At 31.4% G+C, this 24,276-nt stretch overlaps 3 protein-coding genes across 15 annotated transcripts in view; all 3 read left to right on the forward strand.

Moving 5' to 3' along the window:
* Nmdar2 (glutamate ionotropic receptor NMDA type subunit 2) overlaps positions 1-24,276 on the forward strand; it is a 303,165-nt gene that overhangs the window by 109,138 nt on the left and 169,751 nt on the right. Inside the window, exon 1 of one of the 13 annotated variants that reach the window (XM_083097883.1) lies at positions 4,329-4,621. The exons of the other annotated variants lie outside the window; for them this stretch is intronic. The gene's annotated coding sequence lies outside the window, so the exon portion shown is untranslated. Of the gene's footprint in view, positions 1-4,328; positions 4,622-24,276 lie in introns of those variants that run through there. 13 annotated transcript variants of the gene reach the window in all.
* On the forward strand, positions 12,603-16,905 carry LOC145970804 (uncharacterized). The gene is made up of 2 exons (XM_083097798.1): positions 12,603-13,970; positions 16,856-16,905. Exon 1 carries the CDS (start codon positions 13,161-13,163, stop codon positions 13,863-13,865), a length of 705 nt encoding a protein of 234 aa, XP_082953924.1. The 5' UTR covers positions 12,603-13,160; the 3' UTR covers positions 13,866-13,970; positions 16,856-16,905.
* On the forward strand, positions 14,999-18,333 carry LOC145970677 (uncharacterized). Its single transcript, XM_083097546.1, has 3 exons — positions 14,999-15,636; positions 15,717-16,229; positions 16,275-18,333. The coding sequence occupies exons 1-3, from the start codon at positions 14,999-15,001 to the stop codon at positions 18,331-18,333; spliced, it is 3,210 nt and encodes a 1,069-aa protein (XP_082953672.1).

Consider the following 24,276-nt stretch of genomic DNA (forward strand, 5'->3'; position numbering starts at 1 on the left):
CGGAAAACAGCGTACGTCTTTCGAAAAGCGTCGAGAAGTACAAAGGAATCTTCGAGCGACGTGTCCGGCAGATGTTTTCTCGTAAAATAGAATCCCTATTATAATTAAATATTACCGACGTGATGTAATTTTATTTATTGAATCTATAAAACAACATGGTCACATTATTTCATTGCGCACAAACGTAATCGTAAGATGAATTTTATAAAACAATCTTGCTTCGTGAGAATGTCGCTATGAAAAATATACAATAGTTAAAGAATAGAGAAAAGAATATTAAGTATTAACATTATTCTCCCCTTCTTTTATTAAATTATTGAAAAAAAAACGTTCTTTTAATCACCTTTTCTATATATTATATAACTTTTCTTATTTATTAGTATTTCTATTTTTGCTATTCCAAGATTTCAAAATTTTAGGGAGGTTTTAATGACAAGTTTGCGGTAATAATAAAAATTCTATACATGTGTGTGTGTGCGTGTGCGTGTGCGTGCGTGTGTGTGTGTGTGTGTGTGTGTGTGTGTGTGTGTGTGTGTGTGTGTGTGTGTGTGGTGTGCATGTATGTATAAAAGCTAGACGTCGAATATTCTTTTATTCTCCTTTTTATCCTTCGAAAGCGTACTCGCTTGCTTGCTTTTCTCACGTCGGACTCAGCGCCTTCTCCTTAGTTTTCTGCTTCGGAAATCCACCGTGAAAGCGCGGCGCCGATGGAACTCATGTCGTTTCCTTTTTCTGGTTCCCTTGTCCTTGTGAGGACTATCCAGCCACGCTTTCGCGTCGACGTTGACGTCCGTATGGGGAGCTATATCCGCGTAGATCGTTTCCGTTCTCCAGCTCTCATGTCGTGTTACTTGATACCGTCCGTCTCTACACACCCTTCATTGTAGATATCCGTTCCTAACGAAAAAAGAACGTTGTTACTCGTCCCATCGCATGAAAGGATTGAACCTGAACGTAGCTCACGTAGGATGCTGTGATAAATCTCATACAAGCAGGATTCAAAGCTGAAATATTTGACCAATATGAGAAGAAAAAGATCTCACTTACAGTCAAAACGTTTCTAAGGATTATAGAAGGCGGAAACACACAGTCCTTGAAATTGTCGTATTTCTACTCATTTTTCAAAGAGATATTGGTTATTAATTATGTTGTATGTTCTATAAGATATATAGAAGAATTTAAAAAAATTTCTTTTTTTATATCTAAAATTTTGTACTTTTCTTATAAATTCTTAATTTTTTCGTGATTATTTTTAATTCAAATAAACAGAAGATGTTTGTATATGCGTGTGAAATATGATTTGATTTTATTTTTCTTTAATAAATAATTCTTTAATTAAATTAAATTTATTTATCATATTTATTATTTTAATCTTATTTTTTATCATAATTTTAAGTTAATTAAATTAAAATTATGATAAAAAATAAGATTAAAAGTAATCTTCTGACAACGAGATATTGTGATTTCAGAGAGTGAATACGCGTATTATATAATATTTTTCTCTTTTTTTATAAAAAAATTGGATTTTCGCATGAGATCAATCGGCTATTGGATAACTCAAAATTCAGATCAGTTTATATGGGTCACAGAAACCATTTGTCCATTTAACTTGCGAATTGTCGTGTTGGATCTCGTTTCCAGCACGGTCCGAAGAATTTTAATTAAACGTCCTCGTATATGTACATTCTCAAGTAAATAGAGTCTGGAAAAAAATTTTTCAATTCGGAAACTTATCCCAAGACTTAATCCTAGCTTGATAGTTAGCTCAACCGAGCTTTTTTAAATAGAAGTGCCGCGTTTAGTTCATTTTACAATATTTTCATCATTATACAAGATTTTTATATATTATAATTGTCAGCCACGACTGTAATCCAAGTAACGCTTGGGAATTATTACTTCTTATAATTAGCGCATTTAAATTTCGTAAAAACAAAGTTTCTTTCCATTACATTCATTGAATAATTTTATTTTTATTGATCGGAATATTCTAATCATTATCTCTATTAATTATATAACCTACATGTTAGAATTATTTTCTTTTGTTAAGACATTAATTTGTATTTATTATTTGTAGAGATTAATAAAAAATATGATTTTTTAGCAGCATATGTAATTAATAAACGTTATGTAATGGAAAACTAATGAAGACTAAATAAAGTATAAAAGAAATGATAATTAAAGCAATTTATTTATATTAAAGCAAGTTTTTATACATTTTTACTAAACAATTTTTGATTTTTATATAGGATATTTTATAAATTTCATCTTAATAAATAATAAAGCAATCAATAAATCAATTCATTATTTGAGATACAATTTCGTCATCATTAAATATTTAATAATGGACAACAATATTTACGTGAAATAATATAAATATTGCAATTAGTGCAATAAAATAAAAGTTGTGGAACTAAAAACAAAATAATGAAGGAAAAAGATAACTGGTGAAAATTACATGGAAAATTAAGCTCTGGAGATTCAATTCGGCAAAAGTTCGGAAAAGTTTGCACGGATAAAGTGCTGAAGGCTGAAATAAATATTTACCCTTGTGCGCTTAATTCTGACGTTTAGGTGACGGCCCTGCATTTTACATAAAATTTCATCCCCGAAATATTTTCACATAGCCATCCACTGGGAGAACTTGGTAAAAGCGCACATGTTCCTGTGATGTGCCTTTGCGACGCTACGCATATAAAATTCACGAAAATTCAGAGAAAGGGGACGTCGGTTTCGTGTTGTCATGAAGTCGAAGTTAGAAGTAAAGTCAATAAATTCGAACAAGTGCATTTCATTTTGCAAACGTATCTCTTTGTATAAAATAGTTTCATATCAGTGTCATGTCCAGAAAAAGAATCGGTTGAGTGAAAGATTCAACTAATATTTTCTGGATGAAACGAGTGTCTCAAAGGCGTATCTCGAGTCGAGTGAACTGACAAAAAAACAGCGATCAGAAGAGTCGTTTTTACGCTTTTTTACACATATTCTTTATTTATTCTTTATTTATTCTTTATTTCCCGATTTGGTCTACACTCTTCGTCAGATCATAGAAAAATCTATCGAATAGAAGTTTTTGTTAAATTTTCCCACGACTTTCTCTCATCCCTATCCGTGAAATAACTAGAAAAATGTAACGAATCAGGACTTTATTGGATTTGTCTAGGAGAGTGTCTTCCAAAAAAATAAGAAGGCCTAGAATTTTTAATATTGGCAGCGGCATTTGTGTGATACAATTATAATAATAAAATTAAAATCGTGATAAAATTACAATTTATACTTTAACTAAATGCGTAATCTATTTACTAAAGACAAGGGAAGGGATTGACTTTTATTACTTTCTTGAGGCTATATTAATACGCGCCTATCAAGCGAATGCACATACAATTGCACAAGATATCTTTCATTTTATAGCTTTCTAATTTTCATGAGAATTCTTGTGTTAGGAAAATATCAATTTTATCCAGGTTTCCCAAATTTTGTTGTCATCTGGTCGATAAAAATATGAAATTTATAAGTGCAAACGAGGATGGTGCAGTCCCCAAAATTTTTTACAGAAATTTTATTCTTTTTATGATGTCCAGTGTTTAAACTGATATTTTCTGAGCGGATTAGCCTATATTTTGCTTAATCCAATTTTTTATTTTCACATTTATAGTTTTCTGAAAAATCATACGTGCTTGAATCAGAGGAAAGAAAAGAGTGAAATCTACTGAATGTAACAACAGTATCATTTTTCTTGATAAAATCGATAGACGAATACGGAAAGTTTATAATTATTTTTACGGTTATAATAAAATTCTTTGACTTCATATATGAATTATGCACCTTGTAAATTTATAAATTTTAAGCAAATTATATAGATAAAGAATCTGTATATAACATACTTTATTGTGTGTGTCAAATGATAAAGTATAAAAAAGACTTATAAACAGAGATGTCAAAAATAATTCGTGTAATAGATTATATTTTGTAATATAAAGATTTTTTTAATATCTTTTTTCAGAAGACATATAATCATTTGAGTCAAATATTTAACATGATAATAAATTTTAATGGAATATTTGTTCATAATATAACAAAACAATTCCTTCAAAAATCAAATTCAAATTTTATTTACGAAGATGAACATTCTGTCTTTAAAATTAATGCATTTTGAAATATGTTAGGTATATATAGGTATACATAAGTTAATACATACAGAAAAATATGGCTGGATTTGATTTATAATAATATTATTTATATTAATTTAATTTATAATCATATTTATTAACATCATCATTGTAAGTAGGTATACAAGGCGGGTTCTAACGCAGGTCCTCTCAGGGGGGGTGAGGCGCGAGGGGAACCGTGGTGCGGGGGGAGTGACGTCACGCGCGGGGAAGGAGGAACTGCAGCGCTCGGTGAGTGACGTCACGCGCGAGGAAGGGAGTCTGCGAGGAGAAGGGGGATCCGCGGAAAGAAGACGGTGGTGTGAGAAGGATAGCGCTACGTGTGGGAAAAGGACAGCGCTACATGTGGGAAAAGGATAGCGCTAAGTGTGTGAAGAGGACAGTGCGACAAGGATGACATCAACGTGCGACAAGGATGGTGCAATGTAAGATGGCGTGAGAAGGACGACGCAAAGGTAAGTGAGCGACGAGCATATGAAAGAGAGAAAACGACAATAGCGCGAGAACAACGCGTGCGAGAGAGAACGATATTGCAAGAACAACGCGAGTGAGAGAGAGAACGATAGCGCGTACGAAAGAGAGAACGATAATAGCGCGAGAACAACGCGTGCGAGAGAGAACGATATCGCTATACTTACAACTAGCGCAAGAGAGACGCAAGGGATGGGAGCGCAAGGAGAGGCGCGTAAATAATTGCAATTTTTTTTTTCGTTACAATTAAAAATATGTAGAATTTATTTAAATGTGTGTATGAGTATTACAAATTGTGTGTGTGTGTGTGTGTGTGTGTACTTAATATTAAAATTTAAAAATTAATAAAATATAGGGAAAGAAAATAAAATGATGAATATAAAATAATGCGGACGGTGCGCCGGGCTGTAAGGGGGAGGCAGCTCCTGAAACAGGAAAAACACTACATTAATTTTATCTTAATTAAAATAAAAAAAATAAAAAAAAACTAATTTAAAAATTTTAAAAAGAAATATGTACCTTAGCCCCCTGGAACTGCAGAGCCGTACCAGTATTCCAGTAACCGTCTTCTTCTTTCCTCTCCCAGTCTTCTTTGTATTTCCCGTATTCTCTCCTCTTCGATTATTCTGTTCTCTTCGTATCTTATAACCGATAGTTCGCAGATTTCGTCAAATAGGGACTCCATCCCGAAGAGCAGCCGCAGATTAAAAATGTCGAGATATCTCCACGATCCATTTACATCATTATCCTGGCGACTCTCCGGGGTGTTGCCCCATTCCTCCGCGAGATCGTGTCGCGCGTTCCAGCGCTCCGCCCGCACGTTGCGTCGATGCTGTATGTTGATGAACCCGGGAATTTTGACATCATCGGGGTACTATAAAATAATATATATTAAAAATCCACATACACATACGCACAATTGTTTTCACAAAAACACTACCTACCTTCCAGACAAATACCACTTTTAGTATCACAGAAAATAAGAGCTCTACAAAACTCCTCTTCCAAAATGAAAAATGAAAAATAGAATCCATTTTATTTGCAGCGTAAGAAATAATCACACACACACACACACGGAAAAAGAAATACCACGGTTAAACTCGCTGACGCTCTCCTTTCGGACAATACACGACTGAGATTGAAATCGAATGTTACTCTCCGCTGTAGGAATTATAAAGGTCTCAAAACTGGAAGGGTTACACTAGTGTACGAATATTTTTTACACCCACTGTATATATTAACCATTCATGATCCTTTCATGGTCTTTTTCTACGCTCGGTATAAACAATATGAACAGTATTCCTATGAAGAGAAATGGATCTTGGAACCTTCCTTCTTTTTATGTTTTCTGTTTATGATACCAATATTCGACTGCTTTACACCCTTGCCGCGCGTGTAAGAGAGAACGCGTACAAGAGAGAACGATAGCGAGACTTATAATTAATGCGAGAGCACGCAAAGGATTGGAGCGCAAGGGAAAGGCGTGTAAATAATTGCAATTTTTTTTGTTACAATTAAAAATATATAATTTATTTAAATGTGTGAGTTTAATAAAAAAAGTATACAATATAAAAGAAAAAATAATATATAAAATAGGCCGTCGGGCCGTGGGGAAGCCGTTTCTGAAAACAGAAGAAAACATATGCATTTCATTAGTTTAAATTATTTAATAATTTATTTTAAGATACTTTTGATATATAATAAATTAAAAGATACTTACAATGTTATCCATGACTCATCTATTTTAATTTGTGCAAATAGGGCACATGTTGCAGGGCAATATTTGATTCAAACATTTTTTTGCACCCTTTGCATGACATATTATCCATATTGCTACAACCTATGGTTCTATGTTCCCGAACAGAACTAGTTTCTTCAAACTGATACGGGTCTTCTAGAAAGCATTCGGTACAATATTTCGATCCATTTTCCATATAGTAATAAGAAATGCAACATATCTTTGTTGCTTCGTTTAATGTTATTATTTCAGGTATGCTTAAATTTCGCTGTTTCTTTTGTAACTTTTCATCAAGAATATCGTCACTATTGTTACTATCGTAATCACTGTCCTTCGCCAAGGGTTCTATTTCTATATTATTGAACTTGTAAATTTCTATTTCCCTTTTTAATAATAAATTGCAGATTATAATTTAAACATTAATTGCATACATGTGCTATGATAATTACGTTCAGATTATTTTCTAATGCAAAGTATATAAAATGTTTTATCAAATATACTACAATGATCAAATTGTGTATGTGTAGGTGACAGAACAAGAATTAATAGACTTAGTGGCAAATAACATGATGATGATCAATACAAACTTCATGCTGAAGTGATATTTCTGAATGCTTTTCCACGTACAAATTCAGGAAAGAATTAAAAGTTATGGCTAAGAAATTAATTTCAGAGCAAAAGGATAAATTATATTTTTTATAATTATTATAATATTGAATTATAATTTAATATTTTCCATATAACTGTGGGCATATATAAAACTTAAACATATATTGTTAGAAATTTCTTTCAAGTTATTAATAAATCATACACATTTAAAGACAATGGAAAATGGAATGTATATGTATATATAAATATATACACATATAAATAAAATTAATAAAATCTACATATGCACGTCTATTTTCAAATCTTTTTCCTTTATGTATTTTTTTTTTATAATATAAATGTATATCTCTTCTATACGAAATGATAATTATAATGATCAGTTTTATTATCGAGAAATATATGTTATGCTATTGATTCTTATTTTCATTTAAATTTAAAATAAAAGCGTTCTTATAATTCAAATATAACTTCATTTTAATATTTCAGAGTAATAATGTTGATCATGTTTCATACGAATCGTTATGGTATAAGAAGTATTTTTACAGAAAGACTTAATATATGTTGCATTGCGATGTTAGCAGCTTATATCCGTAACTGTACCATGCATACTACCGATTCTTTCAATTAATTACTATGCTTCTGTAAGTTATACTGGGATACCTGAGATAATTTTGGCGATATACATAATTTAACATATTTCTAACCATTTCTCTTTGCAACAAAAACACAATGCAAAAATTCTTAGTAAATAATAGTTGCTGTTTTCGAATTATAAATATTATTATTTGTATATTTTAAAACAAATAAATTTCTGTTTGCAGAAATATTTGTTACTTAAATTAAACTATAAAATTAAAAATCATTTATGTATTGGGAAAAATAATTAGTTAATTAATCTATATATGTTCAAAAACTATATAAAAATCCTAATTTAACTATAATAAATTTTGTCGAAATATATTTGTTGAATATGTATAAATCTTTGTTTCATTAAATTGCAATTCTCTCTATATCTACAATTAATATATCTTAAATTCATATTTGATCAAAATAAATGCACATAGGCGAAAGTGAAAGTAAAATAAGTAACATAAAATTAAAACATATAAGTAGTTAAAAATAATATAATATATAATATAAGAACGACCAGAAATGTAAAACTTACTGCTCGCATATGTGTTAAATTAAAATTAAAATTTGAATGGTGTAGACTTCATTGCCGGAGCGTTTAAAATTAAATAAAATGAATCCATTATATATAAACTCAAGCTACAAATTTTATTTATCTGTTTTGATAATTCCTCATATATTTTGCGAATCTTTATTAATTCTTTTGTAATATTGCATAAATAAATAATAAAAAAAAATAAGATAAGATAGCAAAAATGAAAAGAAGAAGTAGAGATATAGTAGATAGAAAGGCAAAAAAATTAAGAAAGGAATTCTGCGGATCTATTAAGAATTTTTAATAACTAAATGTGTATTCTTTTACACTGCATTTAAGTACAGTGTATTAAATAAAAAATTGATAGCATTCGATCGATTTGCATTTCGATTTCGTTGAAAAATTAGTTTCCATTTTTTTTTTTATATGTTCCGCTTTATTATATGATGGGCATTAACCATAAGTTTTATAAGCAAAAAAGTGAATATGAAAATCAATAATCTATCTCTTTAGCACATACATGTATAAATTTTGTCTAATTGAAATAAAAAAGTTCCATATTTATATCAGTCACGTAATATTTTTAAGGAAATCACAAAAATTAATGAAATATAATCAAGCAATTATTGAATATGTCATATTGAAGTGTATACTAATATCATATTCAAAAAGTTACATAATTATAAAAAATATATAATAATGAATAATAAATCTTTTATTAAAAATAATTTATAGGCAAAGAAATTTAATTAAAATCATAAAATGCCGGAAAAATTATTACGCTATCCGAATCGTTATGTGGAATATGTAGTTTAGGCAAATACGCTTATTGTTTGACAGAATAGAATGTTGGAATGCGCAGCAATTTCTTTCTAATTAGTTTTTATCTTCTTGCGTTTTACAAAAAAGAATCGTATATATTACTTCAATTTTCTCTCTCTTTTGTTTGATATATTTATTCAAATCTTATCTTCTTAACAATACAAAACAATCACATCTTCTCTCTTAAGCATATAATAAAAGTAGAGGTAATATATTTCTACTGTATGGTACAGTAACTTTATGGAATAATATCTTCCAGTACGTTGATAATAGGACATCGTCAGTATTCACTATAGTGGTTACTACATAATATTGTACCAGTGAGTATAATTTTTAGCATATTAAGTGTATTCATTCGTTACAAAAACTTTTTACAAGCAGTATACAACTAAAAAAAGAAAAGCAAGTCAACATTGTTGTCGACGTGTAAATAGGAACGAGTGATATTTGGTTTTCTCAAGATGCCTCGATTACTAAGGAATTATTCAAAACTTTTTGTTTTGGAGAAACTGAAATAAGGAATGAAATAAGGAATCGTGTTAAGAATGAAATATACAGCTCAGACTTGATAAACGGTTTTTTATTTTTAATTTAGACGCACGCTTCTATTTAAAACCTATGCAATTTAAATATAATATATTTTTGAATGTTATTAAAGATCGTAAACCTACATTGTATATTTAATATCTTAACAATAAAATATGCATTTTTTAAATTTGTATGATTATATAAAACTATTTTAAAAAATTATGAATTTTAATTTGTTAGTTTTATAATTTTATTAAAAAATTATTATCATAATATGAAATATGTGACAGTGTCTAAACACTATACTTTCTATGCACTAATTTTAAAATCGTAAAAATGCTTCAAATTATGCTTTTTACCAATTATATCCCAATCACTCTTGATTTAATTTTAAGCTATGCAATACTCATTTAAAAGAAGATTCATTTTATTTTAATGAAAATGTATATTATATCTATACTTCACTAATTTAATTTTCGTTTAATTAATTGAGACGACCAAAATAAAATTTATTTAGTGCAATTATTTAGGGTACAGTGCTATTAATCGCTAAATCGATTTTTAATTGAATTCAATGTTTCATACCTAGGATCTAAAATTCAAATATTTCCGGCAAAATGGATGATTCAAAGATAAATGCAAAAACAAATATAATCTTATATAATATTTAAATAGCAAACTATACTGTCAATATGAAGTGAGATATGCACAGAGCATTAAAGATATGAGATGCAAATGTACTAGGTTTATAAAAATTTTATAATTAATTAAAAAAATAAACATCTATTATTTTTAGAATTTTACTGTGGAAAATAATGTTTATGGCTGTCGAACGGCTATCGAACGGGTCAGAAACGACTGTGAACGAGGCTACGGACTACCAACAGGGCCAAGGACGGCAACAAACGGGTCAAGAACGTCTATCGAACTCCAACGAACGGGCCAGGAACATCTATCGAACGTCTATCGAACGCCAACGAACGGGCCAGGAACGTCTATCGAACGGCTATCGAACGGGTCAGAAACGACTGTGAACGAGGCTACGGACTACTTAGAAGCGACTACCAACAGGGTCAATTACGGCAACAAACGGCTGCGAACAGCTATCGAACGGGGCAGGAACAGCTAACGAACGGCTATCGAACGGGTCAGAAACGGCTGTCGAACGGGGCAGGAACGGCAACTAACAGCTATCGAACGGGTCAGAAACGGCTATCGAACGGAGCAGGAACGGCAACTAACAGCTATCGAACGGCTGTCAAACGGCTACGAACGGTAGCGGACGATACAGAACGGCTATTGAAAAACGACAAACGGTAGTGAACGGCTCAGAAACGAAGAGCTAAAGAGTGGCAACGAATGATAAAACGCACGGTGATACTCGGGGCACATATCGTTTGATCGACGAATCGAAACAACGATGGATCGACGATCGGGAATAACCGAGGAAGCGAAGAAACAACATAGTTTAGAGAAATGGCAGTACACACACACACACACACACACACACACACACACACTATTTCCGTTCGATAACCGTTCAACGGTCGTTCATTTCCATTCCATAACCGTTCATTTTTCAATAGCCACGGCTATTGAACGTTTGTCGAATGGAAATGAACGACCGTTGAACGGTTATCGAACGGAAATAGTGTGTGTGTGTGTGTGTGTGTGTGTGTGTGTGTGTGTGTACTGCCATTAAATAAAATAAAAAAGATTGCATGTATATGCAGATAATTATTTAATAGTACATAATTATTCAAAGAATTGTCGATCATAATTTTTAATAAGCACCATCTTTTCTTGCAGAAAAACCAGATAATAAAATTGATATATTGACATCAGAAGTTTAATCTTTAAGTAGATATTATTAAAATGCAAATGCAGATGCATATTATGCCTTAATATTAAATGTATTTGTCTTATGTCAGTTTGTTTGACTGACATTTAATATCGAGGTATATATGCATTTGAAATAATAAATTACGCTCGCATTATTTCGGGTTGCGACAAAATCATACAAGAGCTAATACAAGAGCGAGAATGTAAGATTGTATTATGAAATATTTATTGTCCGCAAAAAATATTTGCATTCGAGAGAGAATGATTTTGTCTTTTGTATATTCTCACATTTCTTATAATACCACCAACACTCATTCATCATTATTCGCTTTCCTTTTATATTAATGCAATGTTTACACTTATTATGAATTCAATTTTAATGTTATAGCATAAAATTTAGGGAAGTATATATATTTGTTGAAGTATATATATAATAAATACAAATTTAATTGAGGAGACTTATAAGTTTCCGATCTATAATAGAATAGCAAAATATAAATAACGCTATTAACTGCACTTATATTCAATTATTAACTGTCTATATTATATATTGTACATTAAGTAGTTATTATTAATATATTTTTTTTTAATTTATAACAATATTTATATTAGAAATACATGAAAAAATTATTATGTCAGAATAGAGATTTAAATTTCAATATCTGATTTTTAAACACAATACTGAATTAAAAAATTCACATAGTGGAGAGAATAAAAGGTAGTTTTTGTGCAAACCGCATGCCGGCAGAAACAAAACATGCAGCTTGCAATACGCTTTGTTCATAGACGGGATATATATTTAGCAAAATTAAAATTTTAGTATAGAGTAACTTGGAGGAAAAACTATCGGATTTTCGATAAAAGATATTACTAATTACTAACCTATTCACCTGATGATATTTAGCGCAAATAACGAAATAACAGTGCGCAGTCGTATTTCTTTATGTTATATTTTTTAATTAAGCTTATAAGATATAAATTAAAAAAATATGGCTTAAATTTTATTTAATAATACTTTAAAATATATATATAGTAGTTATTGCTACACAACTTATAATCTCAAGTATGATTTATTTAGATAATTATTCCTATCCGTTACAAACATGTGCACTTGTTTTTTTTATATTTTTTATATTTTTCTTTTAATTTTTATATTTAATGTTTACTATACCTATATACTATAATATATACTATATATACTATGCGATATAAGATGCTGCATTTTTATCAGGAAAAGATGACAATTTTAGCATCTTATCCCAATATGCATGCATGATGTAAAATTATTTTTCCGTGAAATCTAATAAAAAAATATAAAAAATTATTGTTACAACTTAGTATGTGTTAAGTATTGTAATGTTCTGTTAGATGGCAGGCGAGTCAGAGTCGCATGCTCGCGCGAAAAAACCGCCACACTTTTCTTTGTGGCTTGTATCACTCTCAATAAGTAAGCAATAAAGAGCACATTTAAGTAACATATTTTGGTCCTTCGACGGCGTTACGGATATTCGTAACGAGAATCAGCATTAGTAAAACATAATAGCAGTGTACACATTATATACATTTGCAATAAAAAGTATCATATTCACACAAAATCAACAAGAAGCGATCATCGCAAGTATAACCTCAAATCAATGCACGGTTATTATAAAGGAAATAATCGAAAAGCTGTACACAAATAGCACGACAAACAACACAAACTACAAGGATCCTGCAATATTGACAATACAATCGAGCCGAATAAAGAGAAGTTTCAGGTACGTGAGTCTCATTCCTATCTCAATCCTTTCCAAAAAGAAAAAAGGGGGGGGAAGGCACCATGTCAACGAAAAAAGGACTAAGATTAAGTAGAAGGCACATAAAAGGCAATTTAATCAGATTCAGTGAATTCTTAGAATCTCCAGCGGCAAATGATAAGGTAGAAGTACAAGAACGGTTAAATGTTGCTTCATTATTATTAAATAAATTCGAAACTGTTCAAGCGCAATTAGAAGAATTGGATCAACCTCAAGACGAAGCAGTAGAATTTATAGAACCAGCACAGGAAGAAATAGAGCAACGTCTGGAATTTGAAAACCTTTATTACAAATGTATGGCGAAGGCAAGAAGTCTTTTACAAACAGAAGCAGTGGACGTTCCAGCAGCAGAGAACATAAATAACAATTTCACAAAAGTAAAGTTGCCTACATTAGCACTTCCCACGTTCCAGGGGGAATATGAAAAATGGATGCTGTTTAAAGATTCATTCACATCTGTCATCGATCAGAACGTAAGTCTTACACCAATTCAAAAATTTCAATATCTTAGAAGTGCACTAAAAGGCGATGCATTACAAGTTATAGAATGTCTCAACACAAGCGCAGAAAATTACAATATCGCATGGGATTTGATAAAAAGAAGGTACGACAACAGAAGACTCATTGTAAATACACACGTTCAGCAACTTCTTAGCTTACCCGCCATTAGCAAAGCAGAGAATATTACACATCGGTCTCTCGTCGATTTAGTAAGGTCGCACGTTTGAGCATTGAACGCACTAGATCAACCTGTACAATATTGGGATACGATAATAAGTTATATCGTCACGAGTAAGCTTGATTTCGCCACGAGACGAGATTGGGAAAATGAGGTAAGCAAGATTGAACATGATGAACTACCATCTCTCGAAGATTTAATGAAGTGTTTAGAAAATCGAAGTCAATCCTTTGAGTTAATAGAAAAATGCAAAATTAAACAAGAATTAGTTAAGTGCGCAAAAGCATCGAAGAAAGAAAGAGCAGTATCATTAGTCACGACCGAACGAGCATGTGAACTTTGTAATGAGAATCACAAGATTTATCAATGTCAATCATTTCTTGACATGCCGATTGTGACAAGAGCAAAAGAGATTCAAACTAAGCGTCTATGTCTTAATTGCTTACGGCCAGGACATATAAGTAAGGACTGCAAGGCATCTACTTGCAAGAAATGTAACAAACGTCACAACACTTTACTACATGAAGATCGGACAGCAAATATTCCTTCTAATGCACTCTTGAAGACGACGAGTCAAGCAGAACCGCATTCTTCCAATACAGCTGTTCATTACGTACAAACTTCTGAAGAAAATTGTTGCATCACACAAGATAGCTCCGAGTACACAGCGATTCATTATGCGCAAGGGAAATCCCCGCAAGTTATATTGTCCACTGCACAAGTGCTGATATATGACAAGTACGGAAAGCGCCATAGTTGTAGAGCATTACTAGATCAGGGCTCTCAATCAAATATCATAACAAGCACCATAGCACACAAGCTTAAATTACCTCTCGAAAATATTAATATGTCTATAAGCGGAGTTCAAGGTATGAAGACAACAGTAGGACAATCAATTCAAGTTCAATTTCAATCGAGATTCGGTACCTTTTCGTCACAAATGTGTTGCCTGGTGATGCCAAAGATTACAAAAACGTTGCCACATATAAAGTTAACAAGTGATGTTGTTCGTATTCCAGATAACATTGAGCTTGCGGATCTTCATTTGACACTCCAGGAGTCATCGAGTTATTGATTGGTGCAGGTTTATTCTGGAATCTTCTATGCATTCCGCGCATTCAATTGTCAAAAGATGAGCCAATATGGCAAAAAACAAAGCTAGGATGGATTGTTGGAGGTGAAATGAATAACCTTCAAGAACATCAAGTTTCGACATGTCATTTGATTACAAACGAAACCTTAAATAACCAATTAGAACAATTTTGGAGGATTGAAGACATCGAAATTAGAGAAGAAATAGATCAGCTTGACCCTTGCGAGCAACATTTTATAAATACTTGTCAGCGACAACTCGACGGAAGATATATAGTCAGTCTTCCCAAGAATGCGGAAATTCAACTAGGAAATTCTCGAGACAAGGCCGATAAAAGATTATTCTCGTTGAAAAGACGATTGAACAAACAGCCTGACTTGAAGAATGCGTATCACAATTTTCTTAACGAATACCTGCTGTTGAATCATATGTCAGAAGTTGAAGACGTTAACTCAGAAGTAGAAGTTTTCTACTTACCGCATCAAGCAGTCATACGCAAAGACAAAATGACTACGAAATTACGAGTCGTTTTTGATGGATCGGCAAAATCATCTAATGGAAATTCACTCAACGATAAGCTACTGTGCGGACCTAATCTGCAGAACGATCTAATTGACATTTTACTGCGTTTTCGCATACATCAGATTGTAATTACTAGCGACATTAAAATGATGTATCGACAGATTTTGATCAGAGAAGAGGATCGACCATTGCAACGCATTCTATGGCGAGAAGAATCGGACCTGCCTATTAAAATTTTTAACCTGAATACGGTCACATATGGAACGTCTTGTGCACCGTTTTTAGCAATGCGTTGCTTGAGGAAACTAGCAGAAGACGAAAGAAAGGATTATCCTCTGGCAGCCGCTATTTAGAAAACGATTGTTATATGGATGACATTCTTACTGGTACGAATACCATCACCGAAGCTTTGGAACTTCAAAAACAACTCACCGAACTGTTAGCACGAGGCAAATTCAAATTGCGAAAATGGCGATCAAATAAGCCAGAAGTTCTCAAACACTTGCAAAAAGAAGATCAAGCAGATGAGCTACTGCTACTAGAACAGAAACAGGCATTGAAGACTTTAGGTATTCTATGGAACTCAAAAACGGACGAATTACAGTTCAACGTCACCCCAGCGGACCTAACTAGTATCACAAAACGGACTGTTCTTTCTACGATTGCTCGTATTTATGATCCATTGGGTCTTATTGGACCAATTGTAATAGAAGCAAAACACATTTTACAGAATTTGTGGCAATTGAAACTATCATGGGATGAACCGCTTCCACAAGAACTGAATAAAAAATGGAGCACGTATATAAAGTCTTTATCAAAGGTAAATAAAATATGCATTCCTAGAGTCATTTGTCCAAATAACATAACGGAAACTATCGAGCTACATGGATTCAGTGACGCGTCGACCAAGGCATATGGCGCATGCATTTATGCAGTTAGTCGGGATGACGCAGGAGTCTTAACTTCGCGTCTTGTGTGCTCCAAATCTCGCATAGCACCACTGCAGACACTCTCCGTACCACGTTTAGAGCTTTGTGCCGCTCTATTGCTTGCAAAATTAGTACACGTCGTACCTCAAGCTTTTGGGATAAAGGTATCGGCAACTTATTTATGGAGTGACTCTCAAATCGTGCTCGCATGGATACAAACTGCTGCATCGCAGCTGAAAACTTTTGTCGCAAATAGAGTCTCAAAAATTCAGAAGTTAACGAAGCCGGAAAGTTGGCGTCATGTAAATTCATTTGAAAACCCGGCGGACATTTTGTCATGTGGATTACTAGGAGATAAACTCATCGAAAATGAATTATGGTGGGCAGGACCTCAGTGGCTCCTATTTCATGAACTACCGCACACATCAAACATGAAGATCATCAACATTCCTGAACAAAAGTCAATTTTTCTTAATGTGTGTTCCCCTATTTCAGGCATTCTACATAAATTTTCATCGTATAAAAAATTGCAACGAGTTATTGCCTATTGCAATCGATTCATTCAGATTAAATGTCGAAAGACGAAGTTATCAGGACCATTGACTGTAGACGAACTACTAGAAGCAGAATTAACAATAGCGAAGATGGTGCAACAAGAATCCTTTCCTCTAGAACGTCTCAAGTTGCAAAAAAAAGGCATGGTCAGCACTAAAAGCAAGCTTCTTCCACTCAACCCATTTCTGGACACGAATGGTTTAATCCGGATTGGCGGGCGAATACAACAATCTAACATGTCATGGGAACAACAACACCCGATTATTCTTCCTTCAGGACATTTTATTACCAATCTACTGATGTACGAAGAGCACGTCCGCCTTCTGCACTGTGGACCGGAACAACTTTTAAGTTCTATACGTCAAAAATACTGGCCGCTGTCAGGACGGCGAGAAGCAAAAAAGATAAAGCATAATTGCATTAAGTGCTACCGTATGCGACTATCGGTACCTGATGCTATTATGGGAAATCTTCCTCGAGAACGTGCAACTGAAGGAACACGTCCCTTCATAAATTGTGGGGTAGACTATGCTGGACCCCTCCAATATCGCACAAGTCAAGGACGCGGAAGACCACAAATTTTAAAGGCATATATCGCAGTATTTACATGTCTAAGCACAAAGGCAGTTCATCTAGAACTGGTTACTCAACTGACAACGGAGTGTTTTTTAGCAGCACTCAAGAGATTCACTTCTAGAAGAGGACTATGCGCTCAAATATTCTCTGACAACGGAACTAATTTTGTTGGTGCAAATAAGGAGCTGCAAGCAATCTATGAATTTCTACGATCTAACAACGCAACCATCACTGAAGATTTAGCCGCACAAAAAATAAGCTGGAAATTCATACCTCCGAGAGCCGCACATTTTGGCGGCCTATGGGAGGCGGCAGTTAAAATTGCAAAACGTCATCTTTACACTGTAACTCAAGGTCTAGTACTAAACTTTGAAGAAGCCTATACATTACTTACACAAATTGAAGCAGTCATGAATTCTAGACCACTGATTCCTTTATCCTCTGATCCTCAAGACTTATCTGTATTAACTCCCGCCCATTTTATAATAGGAGACTCACTTACATCTCCAGTCGAGTATTATTATCTCGATACGGCGGACAACCGTTTATCCCGCTGGGAACATTTGCAGAAAGTACGTCAACACTTTTGGCAAAGATGGCAAAGAGAATATTTACATCAACTCCAGACCAGACATAAGTGGAACATCTCTGAAACTAATATCCAACCAGGAGCCCTAGTGCTGTTGCAAGAGGACAATACCGCACCTCTTCATTGGCCATTGGGACGAATCATCGATGTCCATCCCGGACTTGACGGAGTTGTCCGAGTTGCGTCTGTTAAGACAGCTCGCGGAATTTATAAAAGACCAGTCGAAAAACTATCTCTATTACCTATTCATTAACAATTTAATTACATTTGTTTAGTTGTTATTTGCATTTTATTTCTATTTGACGTCCGGACCCAAGATACATTCAATCTGTTAATTTGTTTATTTACACTGTAATATTTGAAACCAAAGATTTCAAAGTCGGGCGGAATGTTAAGTATTGTAATGTTCTGTTAGATGGCAGGCGAGTCAGAGTCGCATGCTCGCGCGAAAAAACCGCCACACTTTTCTTTGTGGCTTGTATCACTCTCAATAAGTAAGCAATAAAGAGCACATTTAAGTAACAGTATGATTATATTGATTATTATTTAAAGATACTGAATCATTTATGTTGATTATTACGTAAAGCTATTGAGGCATTTTATTTAGATCTCATTGCAAAAAATAAAACAAATAAAAAAATATATCGTTATTTTATATATATATAAATTGTTGCGTCCGCGGCGACGACCTCGAGATATATCGAACGCGTGCGCGACACAACCGATCGGCACACGCTAACCACGCGGCACCCGCGCACTCGTGAATAATAACACGGTTTAAAGGAACGTAAGAACTTTAATAACTGAACACAGGATTATTCACAACACAGAGAACACGGAACATTGATAACGATAAATCGCGGATCGAATCGCGACCGCTCAGCTTGACAGCTGGCTTCCGACTCCAAATGACGGCTGCTCCATCAACAATTCCTTGACAACGAGATCTTCCTCCTTTTTCAAGACAGACTCGACCGCGACTCAAACCAGGAATGTAACAATATATATATATATATATATTTAATTACAATTAAAAAATCCAAATTTTTAATTATAACCAAATATAAATATAATAACGATTCTTTCTTGATGTTTTATTTTCTCTTGCGCTGATAATTAATAATTAATAAAATATTGCTTTCCAAAGTTAAGTATCTTTCCTCGCGCGCGAGTTATCTTATACAAAAACAAACTTAAAGGAGATTGATAAGGAAGAGAGATTGACAATTTTTCCTGTTTATTTTGTGCTTTCCATTGTTCTGTGATAATTATTTACACTATATACATATTTTATATTGCTGCAAATTTATCTATGTTTATTTTTAAATTTTTGCAATTTTTTATTTTATTTCATATAATACTTCAAATTTTTACAACTATTTTATATAATTTTTTAAATTATCGAGAAAATATGAAATATATTAATGAAAATTATGTAGAGAATTTATATGTTTATATTATATAACATTATCAGATCGAATTTTCGAATTGCCTAATTGTTGACTATTTATTGAATATGCTAAATTATTATCCGCTATTGAATTACTAATTATTATCAGATTATGAGATTATTAGGTTGTCAGATATACGAGTTATGTTACATTAGTTATTATACATATCCCCATTTATTTATACTCTTTAAAAGTGAATCAGTGTATTATCACTGTAATCAGTGCTGTACTTATAACTGCTTGTAATCAGTGAGTATTTACTGTTTTTCAGTGATAATACACTGAAAAACGGTAAATACTCACTGATTACAAGCAGTTATAAGTACAGCACTGATTACAGTGATAATACACTGATTCACTTTTAGAGAGTAGATTCGTAAATACATTGATATATGAGGATGATAGTTTACAAATTCTCAATAATATCGAGAAACTCATAAAATTTTTTACAACCAAATATGTACGTTCAAAAACTTCTCTTTTTAAACTATAAATTCTAGATAATGATCACATAATAGCAAGAATATATAAATAAAGCAATAAAAAATGAATATGAAATACGAAATATGAAACTGAAAGCAAAGAACATTTTAAAGTATAACAATCTCAGTATTTTAAATCATCATCAATATTTTAAATTATAACAATCTGTGTTCCAACTGAATAATTTTGATCCGCTCAATATTAAATCTCTGACGTTGCGTCTTCAAGCTTTGTTCGCTCAGCTAACTCTCGCTTCATATTCATATTATTCAAACGTTTAGCTCTACCGAAGGCCGTGGATCGTGCATAATCCTTTTCTCTTAGAATAGACGCTTTCTCTCTCTCTCTTTCTCTCTTTTTTTAGAATAAACTTATTCATTTTCTCAGTTAATTAATAAAGAGGACATGCGAAATGGAATCTTGTTCGTTATGTTAGTATAACATTATTATAATTAGTATAACAATGGCTAGCGATACATGCATTGACTTTGCGTTAATCACATTTGGTGTGCCAACGTATCGTGTGTTTTGCCAACATTTAGATTTTTAACGTTGGTTAACGCTCTGTTGTCATTAGGTATTAACCAATTTTAACTATTGTATATGCATGAATATATATGCAATCAATTTGCGGGTTGCAATATAATTTCAAATTACGTGATAATATTAATTTTTAATGTTATCAATATAATGTAGTGGTATGTATGATGTATTGACAGATTCAAAATTTCAATGGTTAAAAGAGCTACATTCGCCTCTAATATATGAATATATATATATATATATATATATATATATATTTTTTTTTTTGGCCAATTAATTGTTGAATATGTTTCATGTTAACTCCGTTAATTGTCTGAATCTTTAGATTTTTTGAGTTGACATTTTCAGAGTTTGCTTATATTTTTATCCTTATATTTTTTACTGAATCTTTCCTTTAATTTTTGAGATACAGAATGATTTATTCTATAAATTCTTTTTTATTAGAACGCATAATAATATTTTAACATTTTTAAGTCTTTGATTTTGAGAGTAAAAATCTGAAATTTATGGAACTTGGATTCTAAGGCTCTTATTGATCCCGAATTCTTGGCTAAATATATTCGTTGACCTTAATTTCTCTTTAAAACGAAGCGGTTTTGTTTATGAATCATATTGTTGCATGAATAATTATAACTTGCAATTGTATTTATCATTGTATAATTATCAAGCAAAAATTAATAAAATCTTTTCTAAATAGACAAAAAAGTAAAATCATACTTTTACATTACGTATTAAATTGAATATTATGAAATAAAGAGAATTATATTATTTTCTATAAATATAGAATAAAAATGCTTGAATAAATAAAGGAAGAACAAAGGAGGGAGATAAAGAAATAGGGAGAAAGAAAGAGAGAGAGAGAATTCCGGTAAAAAATTTATTGCGAAGCATAATTAACAATAAGTTAACATAAATTAACATTTGTCAATAAATTTATTAATTATAATTATGTATTATTTTATTGCTGTTTAAATCTAATGGAAATATTGTATATTTCAAATTTGATTATCATATTAAATATCCATTATCGAAATATATTTATTTTATTACAATTTTAGTTATTATAATTTTAAAAGAATAATTGTACTTGAACTGTGCATATCATTAATTTATAAATTTATATAAATTTATAAATCATTTTAATGTTATCTTAAATTTCGAAAATTTATACAATTTACATATAATTATGAATATGAATATTTACATAATTTGCAACCTTGGTATTTACATGATGTATAATGTGAATATGCATATGTGTAATATAAGTTTAATTAACTTCATTTCTTTCTTAGTTTTGAAGAAACTTTACTATTTTTGTATAATAAAACTTATATTTACACACATATTAAAATTAAAAATATTTGTAAGTAATACGTATTATATATATATAGTATATATATATATATATATATATATATATATATATATATATATATATATATAGAAATACGTGTAAATAAATTTTTGTGATAAATGTTTTTCTATAAGGAAGCCTTGCTTTGTTATATAAGTGTGCATAAATTTTAGAATATTTTTCTTTAAACGCAATATATGATTTGTTTTTTAATTGCGGTTTTCTTAATACTTTATATCACAAATATGAATTTTTGATTGTTTTTTTTTTCAACTTGCATTATACAATTTATATTTCCTTCTAAACTATTTGGCATTAGCGCATAATTTTGAAATGGTTGACAATGGTTAACAAATATTATCAAACATACATCAAAATCATTGTTGAAATCAAAATAAAAATGAAATAAAAATGAAATAAAAATGAAAAATAGGCATATTATGTAAATCTATTGTAAGAATATTAAAACAACACACACACACACCACTAACAATGAGACAAAGTATTGTGTTTAAAAATTTAAAAGAACATTCTTTTTATATATTTTCAGTAAAATTAATTATTTATAAAATTAAAATTTTTATACTATGACACTTCCTAAAACAAAATGTTATAGATAAGGAAAATTTAGTATATTAAATGATTGTTATTACGTTATTGAAATGAATACAATATTTTATATAAGCCGTATCCTGATATCTTCACTTAAATTAAAATATGCATATTACATAACTTTAAAAGAACTTTTTTAAATGTCGAGAGCGTATCATTTGATTCATTTGTTCTTTTGAATAGTAATAATTAGAGACTATCTGTGGCAGTAAAGTTTCATTGAGCACTCATAATAAAAGAAATAAGAATGAAATAATATTTGCTGATATATGTATCCTTTGATTAAAATTATATTTCCGTAGTAAAATTCCATCTTTTGAAAATGGCTACCTTATTGTGACCATGTATGCTTAAAAGCGTTGTGCCATAATAAAAATTGCATTTGACCATATGAAAAGGTACAATCTCTTTCTACGAACTTAGAGAACACACTCTCGGTTCGTGTAATATAATTATAATTACTTTTTGGATTTTCGCTTTTAGTTTATACATTTGTTTTTTTGTTTTTTTTCGATTTTGTAAATTACTTTTTAAGGAGTCGGACTGTGTGTTTAAATATTGGATAATTTTAATATTAGGAAATAATTATGATTTTACGATTATAAGATATATGAAAAGAAACAAATCTCGAGTATATTTTCGTTAAATTGTCATTTCAAATTTCATACAAATATTTTCAAAATATTCACAAAAATGCAGTTATAAGTATAATTTAAATCTATATAAAATTAAAACATATAATAGAAATTTTTTGTAAAAGTGGCTTTTATGACTTCGTGTAATGATATCTTTTTTAATTCAATACAATGACCATGCAATTTCTATGCTTCGTTCTATCTCACATAGTCTGCCGTCGCTTTCTTTCGGTCGTTGTCCTTTCGCCATCCAACTTGCAATCGAGATTATACCCAGACTGTAATACGCGGTTGTATCCCAGGAAAGTGTTTTGCATAATTGCGATCATAACGCTAGCTGTTCAATTTCCACGATTTTTCTTTTCTTTCTCATCTGTACTTTGTTCTGTTGTTTGCCTTCTTTGCAGTTTTAACTTGATTAATATTGTCATTTATGCAAAAATAAAAATGCAAATGAAAACGAAATCGAACGTTCCATAACAATAGAATAATCATTCGGGATAATCGATGTAATAGAAAAAAGAGACTTTGATTTATCCATAACAAAATGTTAAATTTATTAAAACAAGAGGTTTTTTGCAAATAAAACAGAGATACTATAGAAATTATATCAAGTATTTTTTAGGTAGAATAATTATTACCAGCTAATAATTGGAAAGATAATATTATTACCAGCTAATAATTGGAAAGATAATATTATTACCAGCTAATAATTGGACAGAAATAAAAGAAAATTTTATTAAACTTATTATTTGTAGCAAAGACTCGTCACACGAATAATTCATTTTTACATATTATATTAAAGTAATAGAACAACCTTCTCATAACAAAGCTTTGTAAGCGTGCACGTGTAACGATCGAGTTGTTCAGTAACACGATAATCTTACTATAATATTGCTAACCTGATTAGGCGGTAATACTTAGAGTTTAGAGAATTTGTCAACAAAGTATTGTGAAAATGGTAAACTTCGAAGAAAGTTTCGCGAAGAGCAGAAGCGGATTAAACGAGGTATCGTTATCTACGTGAGAGTCCTAGATTATGGAGGCGTTTCTGTACGGAGGTGTGAAAAATAATATTTTTCGCAAACGAAAGTGTATAAAAGTGTCGGTGATATCGC

This window comes from Camponotus vicinus, unplaced genomic scaffold (assembly GCF_025532165.1).
Source record: "Camponotus vicinus isolate PSW18456_S1 unplaced genomic scaffold, iyCamVici1.0 SCAF_4, whole genome shotgun sequence".
Classification (NCBI taxonomy): Eukaryota; Metazoa; Arthropoda; class Insecta; order Hymenoptera; family Formicidae; genus Camponotus; species Camponotus vicinus.

Coding starts and splice junctions, on each gene's coding strand:
- LOC145970804 (XM_083097798.1), top strand. CDS start 13,161: ATGTCAACGAAAAAAGGACTAAGATTAAGTAGAAGGCACATAAAAGGC.
- LOC145970677 (XM_083097546.1), top strand. CDS start 14,999: ATGAATAACCTTCAAGAACATCAAGTTTCGACATGTCATTTGATTACA. Junction 15,637..15,716: donor CCATTGCAACGCATTCTATG/GCGAGAAGAATC, acceptor CACCGTTTTTAG/CAATGCGTTGCTTGAGGAAA. Junction 16,230..16,274: donor CTGAATAAAAAATGGAGCAC/GTATATAAAGTC, acceptor ATGCATTCCTAG/AGTCATTTGTCCAAATAACA.